Genomic DNA, 10,528 nt, shown 5'->3' on the forward strand with positions numbered 1-10,528 from the left:
TGATAACATTTTAATGAAATATGAAAGGTCGTTCAAACTTGACACAATATGCCATAAAAAGTAATATTTCACCCACAAAGACAACGAAAGTGGGGTACCACGATTCTTTAAATGGAATTGCTCGTTTAACATTAAATTTACATGTCCTATTCAGAATCACAAAATTTAAAACTTCTAGGAAAAAGGTTTATCTTAAATAATTGTCATCAGAATTAATAGTATTTTTAAAATTAATGTATTTTTAGACAGACAGCGACAACGTCCAATACCTATCGTGTTTGCCGAGTGAACGATGCGTGATACTGTCAAGCAAGAAAACCTATTGTGTCATAGGTATGTAACCAGGGATAGGTTCGATTACTTTCAAAAGTAATCGATTAAATTACAATTACTTTGGATTTTAAAAATATATCGATTACATAGTTTATATAGAATAAATGATTACAGACATTTTTTAAAGTAATCAATTACATCTGATTACTTTTCCTTCATGTAATCATGATTACTTATGATTACTTTAAATTACATTAAGTTTTTTTTATTTTCAAGGACAACGCCTTGTTTTTATTCTTCTTTCTTTAAATATCATTAATATTTTTAAGGTAGAATTCAGACAAAGTTTCGTGATACATGTCTTTATATAGATGCATGAGATTTATCTTATATCATCTGATTTCTATCTTTAATACAAGTTAATATCTTGTGTTATTAATTTTAAGAAATTAAAAAAAAAAGAATGTATTATTATTGTTTATAAATAAAACTGGACATAATTATACTTAGGGATAAAATGATTCGATAGAGAATGGTTACACAAGTAATTCACCTTCTTGATTAGTGATGAACATTTCAATTAAGCTGCCAATTATAAGATGTTTTTACTAGAATTAACACATTGACTGGTCAAGCATGGATACAAAATTAAATTATTTCAACAATTGTTATTACCCAAGCTAAACCTAACATGAAAATTGTATGATTTGATTTTTTATCACTTATTCACATTATCTTTTTATGTACAGGTACACTGTTAATCAAAGTGATTTTTAGAAAATATACAAGTTTATTCAAAGACTTATAGGGGAAAAAATGTTGCATTACACACATCTTAATTAATTGAAACCAACAAAAAATAAACTTTAAAATGATCTTGTAGTAATTTTCTTTCAGTTTATACATACATGTATGTCTAGTCAAAAATGGCAAATTTCTAAGCTGCTTAAGTATTTTGAAATGACTACTTTTAAAATATAGCAAGGAACTGATAGAATTACTCATTGCCTGGACAATGGACCTGGTTGTAAGCATTTCTGAAAGCATTAGAAGAAGATACCTAACTAAAAATAGCTTATAATTTTATAATAACTTTTGCTTATAAACAAATTTGTACACTGAAAAAAAATCAATGAATATAAAAAATCATGATCTTAGGAACTTGGTTTTAATAATTGTAATCATAAAGTAATCAAAAAGTAATCATGATTACAGGACCTTTTTTCAGAGTAATCGATTAAATTACGATTACTTGTAATCAGAAAAATGGGTGATTACTGATCACTCATGCTTACTCAGCAAACTGTAATCGATTACAGCTGATTACGATTACCCCATCCCTGTATGTAACTATAGTTATCAGATGAAAATTCCTTAATATCAGCAAGATTTCTCTCTAGTTCAATGTAGATTTCCCTTCTACTTTCAGATAAACATAGTCCAAACGATTGTACAGCGATTATAAACAATATATCAACATCTCCTAGTGGATTATACAGAATAAATATTCCAGTTCTTGGTCACGTGACCGCCTTTTGTGAAATGGAGGCCGACGGTGGAGGATGGACAGTAATTATTTATTAAATTAATAAAATACATCAAATTATTTCAATAGTGGTGAAAGTGCATTTCAACACAGGTTGTAATCACTTTTGAAATAACGTTCACTATTTAGTCTAAGATAATTCTTTCAGAGAAAGTACAAAACAAAACAAAGGATACATCCACTACTTGTAACCACTACTGAAATAATAATAAGTAAACAATTATTTTAATAGTTGAACGTGGATTAATAAACCAAAACAAGTAAAGAACACTATTGAATTATTTCAGTTAAAAAAGTCATCATTTCAATAGACCATTGGTAAACAACTTCCACTATTGAAAATGAAAATTGGTATAATTTGATTTTTTTAATACTAGTACTCTTCAAAAAAAAAAGAAACGCATAATAGAATTTTAGTGACACAGTGAACATAAAAATTATTAAGTAAAATTATGTATTGATAAAGCTGTTAACAACAGGAATACTATCTAAATGTCATAATTACTCAAGAATTTTAAAATCATTTTCAGTTTAAGGTCATTAGAGATTAATGTCTGGTATGCCACTTGTAGACACAAATGATAGGCACAAACAGCATCTAATGGAAGCAAATAAGTGTAATAAAAACTGTATATATATATATATAGGATTACTCTCCCACTCTTAATGTAGAGCTTTGGTCAGCTGTTGCAGAGTCTAGGGATTCGATTGTCTTTGGCAAATCATGTCAATCCATTTTGTCCAATGCTGCTTAATTCGGTTTAAACCTGGCGATTCAGATGACTGTGGCAGAAACAGGTTGCTGTTGCTTTGCAAGACGGGAGTGTCAAATGAGCCGTATGTGGCTGAGATTTCAATACAGCTCTAGGATGCTGTAAAATTGAATAGGCATGTGTAGGTAGAACATGGTAAGAGTACCTTTTTCCTTCAAAGTCCTTTGAGTTCGAACCAAATCAATCTTAAACTTGCATATAATACAGTTATCCATATCACCACCAACGTTTTTAACGTCCTTGATGCAGTCATCTGTCTAACATTCATTGCAAGCATTAGCACTCTTAAACTTACATGTATGGGAGACTTTCCAAAATTCTTCTGGACTAGTAGCTAAACCAAAATGTTCAGCAGTGCATGATGCTGTGGTCATACTCTGTTGATCTGAGATCTTTGAAGTCTATATTTGGGGTATTGTTGGGTCGGAACAATGGCAAGAATAATCCTCTTGCAATAATTTGAAAACGATGATCTGTGCTGTTAAGGGATAGATAATACTTTATTATGACGTCATTGTGTTACATTAATGAAATATACGTAATCCTCTGAATGATACTGTGCTACTGATTTCATACGTAGACTACCGTATTTTTATGTGAACATCTGAGGATCGATGTTAATGTTTTATGTTTTTAGGTTAGATATGCCGCTGTGCGTAACATTAAAACCTCTAGCAATTGTAGACTGCGGTACCCCTGCTTCCAGTCGCCCATTTTCCTTTTTGTCCTTTGCAACATTCAGATGCAGCATTTTTAGGAAGCGTCAATTTGCAGATAAAACCAGATTCAAAATATCGAGAAAGTCCGCTTTTGATAGCCCCTTTGTACATAAAGGAATTGCATCAGAAACCAAGAAAATGAAAAGTGAGATCAAAATGTTGGAGGGAATTTTGCTAAATCACGTCCTTTTGTCTGTGAGACTTGTAGAATAGTGCAAACTTAACAATTGCATTAAAAATCACGCATTTCACTCGAATGCATCATATCACATCCAAAAAAAAAGGTATGGCAAAACTATCATACCTTTTTCAGGGCATGGTTCCTACTATGAGTTTTTATACCCCTCCCCCTTGAAAAGTGGAAGGGTATACTGTAATCGGTATGTCCGTCCGTCTGTCCGTTACCCTTTGGGGTACCCGTCTCTTATCCGCAACTCCTCTTATACCACTGAGTGAAATTTAATGAAACTTCAACAGATTCTTTATTACATATTGCCCTTGTGACCTCCTATTTTACTTTTTGATCCGACACATATTTTGGATTTTCCGGCCACAGCAAAACATAAACTTTGCTATCATAACCATATGGGAGGCGGGGGTATCATTTAGTAAGCTCATTGCTCACAGTACCTCTAGTTTTTTATGAGTTTATTATCAGCGAGGATAATAAGCTAGTCAATGAGAACAATGTCTTAATTGTCTACAGAATTAAATATATATAGCTCTAGTTGAAGAATTACAATTTTTATTATTTATTTACTTTGTTTATTTTCGATATTTTCCCGAACAAATCTTGCAATGATTATTGCAACAGTAAACATTGCAATGGTGGTTGCGATCTTGTTTTGCTTTGATATTTATGCATTTTAACCAATATATTGATTATTTCATTTGCTTACATTACTTCAATAGTAGTTGTTACCTGGTTTTTAATTTGAAATGAATTAACCACTATTTAAGTTGTAGTTTCAATTGTGAACTTTAATTATTTTAATAGTGACTGCAACCTGTGTTATGTTTTGAAATACACGCACTTTTAACCACTATTGATAAAATTATTATACTTCTACTGTAAATACTCTATATAAAATTAATACCATAAAAATGTCTATTTCCCCGAGAAGAGAACACTGCCATCATCTGAAGACTACTCCCTGGAAAATCAGAGCTACTCCCTGGGACTACTCCCTAATGAATATTTATTAGTATTTTTAACCAATCAAAGTGCTCAGTGGGCGGAGCGTTCAAGGAATCTCAAGTCTGTGACGATATATTATTAGCAATGTAACTATCACGTCAAAACATTTTGACATGCGATGTCAAAATCATGCTTGAAATCTAGCTAAATGAAAACAACGATAATTCTTCGAAATGTCAGTGAAAATACTTTTTAAAAATAATTGAATTGTTTTAGGACACGATGCATTACTTATCATACAATGTGTTAAACCGCATACATTTGTAATTATGCCTCTACATGTTTTTTTTTTTAATGTCGAAATATCTAGTAAAAAAAAATAATCTCCTATGATTGTTTTGGTATAATAAAAAAGTTATGGAATGGAAACTCGGGAAATAACAGTATATTATTAAATAGTGGCAGTGATTTAAATAGTAATTGCAACAATGCTAAAGCCCATAAAACAATTCAAATCAAGGACAGAGCAAATACGGACCTCAAAACACATGAGGGGTGGTATTAGGTGCCATTCCTTGTCAATCGTTCTCAATCCCCGTACACGTGTTTGGCGGGAAACACGGAAAAATCTGTACATATTTTAGCGTTTTAAGCAATAACTAAGGATTTTTTTGTAAGGAATTTGTAGAATGAAGTTTTAAGCTTGTCTTAAATCACTATATGCATACCCTATCACAATTAAAAATGTTGACAATTAAAGGATGACTGGACTTAAGGATGCAAGAAATTTGCAAATGAACTTTCAAAACAGGCATTTTTCTTTATATTGCAGAAAGGATCAATCTAATCTTTAACTTTACTTCATTACAATAAATGAAAGCTTATATTTACGATGTACGAATCTGTTTTAACTATTTCTTCAATGTCCATTCGATAATGAGGACGCTCACTCTTTTTTTTTCGATAATGAGGACGCTCACTCTTTTTTACTGAATTTATACATGGTAAACGCATGTTTTTCTGTTGTTTTCCTTTTAACAGTAGTTGTATATTTACATACGTGATGTGTTCAAAGGAGATATTAAAAGACAAATATGCGCTCATGGTGTAAAAGAAAAAAAACTGCTTCTTCTTACACTCGCTCTCTCCGTTGTAACCGTTCAATATTATGATTCACCATTTTATAGCCTTTCTCAGGTAATTTTGTGAATACTAAATTCCGTCACATGGCTTATTGGTAGCATGTTTTGTGCTAACTAGGACGCCGTGCTCTAACACGCTAACTACCATAGATTTAAAATATTTTTTTTAATTACATGGATGGGCTCATACGTTTTACCTTTGTAAATAATGCACATGTGTCATACAGAAAAGATCGGAAGATGGGAAGCAGTGATGTCGAAATTTTAAATACATGTCATTGTTATTCAAAAAGTCTAATTCAAGATCCATTCGTACGCTGTTAGCTCAATCTCTCCTAAATACATAATGTATTCAATTAAAGACAGGTAAGTGTTAATTAAGAAATAAGGTATCATTTTCTGAGTGTTATTGGAATGTAAAACGGGTTGGTCACGTGATCAAATCCCATAAAGCCCGAAGCCTGATCATGTGCCAACCCGTTTTACATCCCAGTAACACTCAAAAAATGATACCTTATTACTTATATTAACATTTGCGACTTTTTCATACTTTAAATTTGCCTGATTGTGACTTTTAACGTGTGAAATGCATTATTTTTCAAACCCAACGGCATGTATGTAATCCACTGAACGCGCGTCGACCCTTTATGACGTCACTAAGAAATTACGTCGAAGGTTTATCCATACGAACATCTATGACCTATTGACCCCATACCTGTATTTATACAGTTATAAAAACGCTTGCTTTCAGTAGTGTTATATAAAGGAAAACATTTGCAAATGTAAATATTTCTCTGTAAAACCAAATGAATTATTGTTTAAAAGTTTAAAATCAATTTTAACATTTAAACTGGATGTCAAATTGACAGAATGTAGTAAATATATAAAAGTAAAATTAGAATAAGATTTAAAAGCAACAAATGCGATCGAAAAAGACATTAAACACAGAGTTAAGTGCAGTCATCCTTTATTCATTTGATATGTAAGGTGTCGGTTAATGCTTGAAAAAGACTATTTTGCTTTTTATTATCTGAGGTTTTCCAACGTCGTCTTCACGGATCTGAAGATTTCTACAGAACATGGGAGGAATACAAAAACGGATTCGGAAATTTGACCGCGGAATTCTGGTTTGGTGAGACAAAAACTCAGTGAGAATTTACATTGAAAATGATTGCTTAACACAATCTTTTAAAACGTGAGTCACAGAAAAGTTACCATTTCTGATTATGTAACACTGTGACATTAATAAAGAAATTATGTTTCTTTTCATGGACAATACTGCATGCTTAATACGCTTAACTATGTACACGTACAGTGTTTCAAATCAATTTTGTTTTGTTTGGTGACAGTACTATAATATAGAGATACATTCAGGTAGATTAAATAAAACCGCTTTTTTTCTTTTCTTATTAGCCAAATGTTTAATTGATTTATATTAGACAGTTTATTTTCATCAATACTTAGGGTCAGATGATACCTTACTCAATTATTTGCATTTATTTTTTGAAATTGAAATGCATAAAATAATTCTCATAATTTTAATTACATTCTGCATGTTCTGAGCCTGAGTGCATTAAATCCACATGATATACGTTTATTTCCAATGAAAGAAGTGGTACATGTATGCTGCGAGAAATAATTATGAACTGAAAAATAGCATCATAAAAGAACTAATATAGCTTAAATATAGCTTAAAATTAGTCGCCACAATGAGCAGCCGTCTTATTTAAATTAAAAGGCCGATCCTTACCCTACGGGGTTAAATCGCAAGGTGGAACCGGGATGTCTGGGGAAGAAATGAAAGACTGTTGACCTGTATTGCAGTAGGTACTAACTAAGTGACTTATAATTAATCTGCAGTCCTAAATTGTCAACTGATACCACCCTTGTAGCATCGACTTATTTGTCAATAGATGTTCAACATCTCAAAATAAAAACGGGGACAAATAAATATCACGAAAAATTCAGTGAGACTAAAAACAGCTAAAACAATACACATAGTCAATAACAGGAGATTCCAGATGTGCCATCAACGATAAAATGTTCGCGCGAAAATAATTTTTTGCATAATCACTCCACAAAATAAATTAGAGCTATGGATAAATGTTATAGTTTTGCAGATGGATTTTCTTCATTAATTTCATAGATACCTGTTTTATTTAAGGTGATGAAAAGCTGTATCAATTACTTAGTCAGGGATCATACGTGTTTCATGTATCTGACATATAATTTCGGATTAAGAATGTACTTGAGCAATTAAAGCCCGGCTTTCAGTACTTTCAGTACTTTGATATTGTTTAAGGCAATGAGAAGCTGCATCACTTACTGAGTCAGGGATCATATCAGTTACGAATGGACATGAGTGATTTCAACGGCAAAACACGTTATGTGAAATACAGTAGTGTATCCCTTGGGAACGAGGCTACAAAATACCAGATTTCCTTATCTGGTTTCTCAGGGGACGTCGGTAATATGATGTTTTCTTTCATGACTTATTTTATTTTCATTAACACCATCCCCCTCCCAAAAACAAATAAATAAATAAATAAAGTTACAATATATTTAAGGAACGAAACTTATCCTTATTCCTTTTCCAATTAATCATTTAAATATAGTTTGCATAAATTAAATTTACTTATACATTTATACATTCATTCTTCCATTCATTTATTCTTTAATGTTTTATTTTAAGGTGACTGTTTCACTTCAACAACCTATGGCCAACCAATACAAAACATGAAGTTCTCGACGAAAGACCGAGACAACGACTATGTAACTTATAACTGTGCCGTGAAGTTCCAGTCTGGGTGGTGGCACAATAAATGTCACTGCGCTAACCCTAACGGTCTCTATTTGGCGGGAGACACAACCGTGTTCGCTAAAGGGATAACGTATTATCCGTGGTTAACGCATTACTACTCTCTGAAGACAATTCGACTTATGGTTAGAAAAACTGTGTGATTTGTTGATCAACTTATGGTTAAAAAATTGTACAAGTTCTTGCATTCAAAGATTGACCTTAAGAGAGAAATACGTGTAGGTGTTGCTTTCAACGGGAATGATATATATATTTGCTATTTAATTTGAATTAAGCTGTTTTCCTAAAACGGTAACATTGAAATGAAATGTGAAGAAAAGGGATATGAAGAATTATTCATTATAATCTTACTATGAACGAATTTTTTAGATGTTCAGTATCAAATCATTATAGCTTGATGACAAAGAAGAGGACTTTAACTTTTTAATTGTTGAATTCCCTTACATGTGTAGCAAAATTCCTGCATCACCTACATATAGGGTTTATATTTTTCAGTTGATCCGATACGCAGTAGCTTGCTCCTTAAATAAACAATTCTAAATCGAGGTAATTTATTGACAAACAAGTTGATGAAATAAGAATATCAGTAGCCTCGTTAAAAGTCATCATTTCAAGTTCTGTAGTCGATACAATGACCTTTTTAATTAGTACAGTTTATTGTTGAATATTTTCATTTTCAATGTCTTTGTCCGAGACAAATTACAAATAGTAAATGTACTTTATTTGTACATAAATGTAATGGTTTATCGGCGGGAAAAAAATAAACAGAAGCAGGGCTTGTAGCACGTAGATTTGCGGAATCAAGAGCATGTAAATATAAGAAATAATCGGCGTTTATGCAAATTATTACGCAAGCAACTTGATTTATTACATCATGAAATTAAAAAAAAATAGATTAAAGTTTTCCAGAAGTCAAATGCTGATTGACGTTTTTGATATTAATTGTTAGCCATTACATACATGCTGAATTACCTTATTTTCTGTCATTACCCGATCATGACAAGGAGCACACGGCGGGTGTAAACGGTCGGCAGAGGATGTTTAATCCTCCATGGCACCTGATCTCACCTCTGATTTCTTGGGGTCCATATTTGCTCTGCTCAATTTTTTTTATTGTTTTGATGAATTTTTGATCTCAAAACTGTTAATTATCTTCATATATTTCACTATATACTTTTTATATATACAATATAACCTTGTTATCTTTAACCGAATGACCGAGACGTTTAAAGTCTTCTATACTTTATAATTTGAACTATACATGTGAATTGTAAATAACATTAGTGCCACTCATTCTTTCATGCATTCTTGTTTATATGTTAGAATCTTGTATTATTTGTATTCATATTCCCCAGTTGGGGTCTTTGTCTTAAATAAAAACTTGAAACTTGAAAAGCCTAAATTACAAAAAAAAAACATGAGGAATTGGGACTTCCGAATGACTTTAATATACATGTATCAATGGTATTCAATATATCAATGATCATGATCTTAATTTTGCACTTTGTGAAATTGCAAGGATGTGTCAAACAAACCCGTCTAAACATTTTGAACTTTTAATAAATTTTAGATGTAAGAAGATTTTTAATTTATTTTTGTGTGAAATGCTGTAAGTCGTAATATTATACAGAAAATTTTAACTTTCAATCTATGTCCATGCACCTTTAATGATTTACAATGTATGAAAAATAAAAGAGTATACTTCAAACTTTTCTGTAACGCATTAAGAAAGGAAATGTGAACTAGAAGTCCTATCTCACGTTTTCGGGCTTTTTTCAGGATTTCGATATTTTACGTGCCAGGAAAACGTCAGGACCGACCGGCATCATTACGAAAACTAAAAATTTGCCGCCTCCACCTGAAGGTGGCATTCTGGGGTTGATTTCGATACTTACCACCGAATTAAATGTTTAATTCAGAACTTGTCAACAGCACCATGCCTTTTATACTCATCAACATCGTTTTTATGGTCTGTTGATAAAATATACATTCCAGTTAAACATTTTATAAGAACGTCGGACTTTGATAGCTCAGAGAGCTCGTGGAAAGCGATGGTTGGGACAGGAGATCTTCCAAGTGGAAAACACTTGATGCAGATTGTGTTGCCTTAGATTTTCCT

At 32.0% G+C, this 10,528-nt stretch overlaps 1 protein-coding gene across 1 annotated transcript; it reads left to right on the forward strand.

Moving 5' to 3' along the window:
• Positions 1–256: 256 nt before the first annotated feature.
• LOC134276316 (ficolin-2-like) lies at positions 257–8,583 on the forward strand. The gene is made up of 5 exons (XM_062758575.1): positions 257–333; positions 1,703–1,842; positions 6,627–6,723; positions 7,894–8,058; positions 8,284–8,583. Exons 2-5 carry the CDS (start codon positions 1,816–1,818, stop codon positions 8,550–8,552), a joined length of 558 nt encoding a protein of 185 aa, XP_062614559.1. The 5' UTR covers positions 257–333; positions 1,703–1,815; the 3' UTR covers positions 8,553–8,583.
• Positions 8,584–10,528: the final 1,945 nt, after the last annotated feature.

Source organism: Saccostrea cucullata, unplaced genomic scaffold (assembly GCF_032062105.1).
Source record: "Saccostrea cucullata isolate Sc308-1 unplaced genomic scaffold, CSIRO_AGI_Scuc_v1 ctg21008, whole genome shotgun sequence".
Classification (NCBI taxonomy): domain Eukaryota; kingdom Metazoa; phylum Mollusca; class Bivalvia; order Ostreida; family Ostreidae; genus Saccostrea; species Saccostrea cuccullata.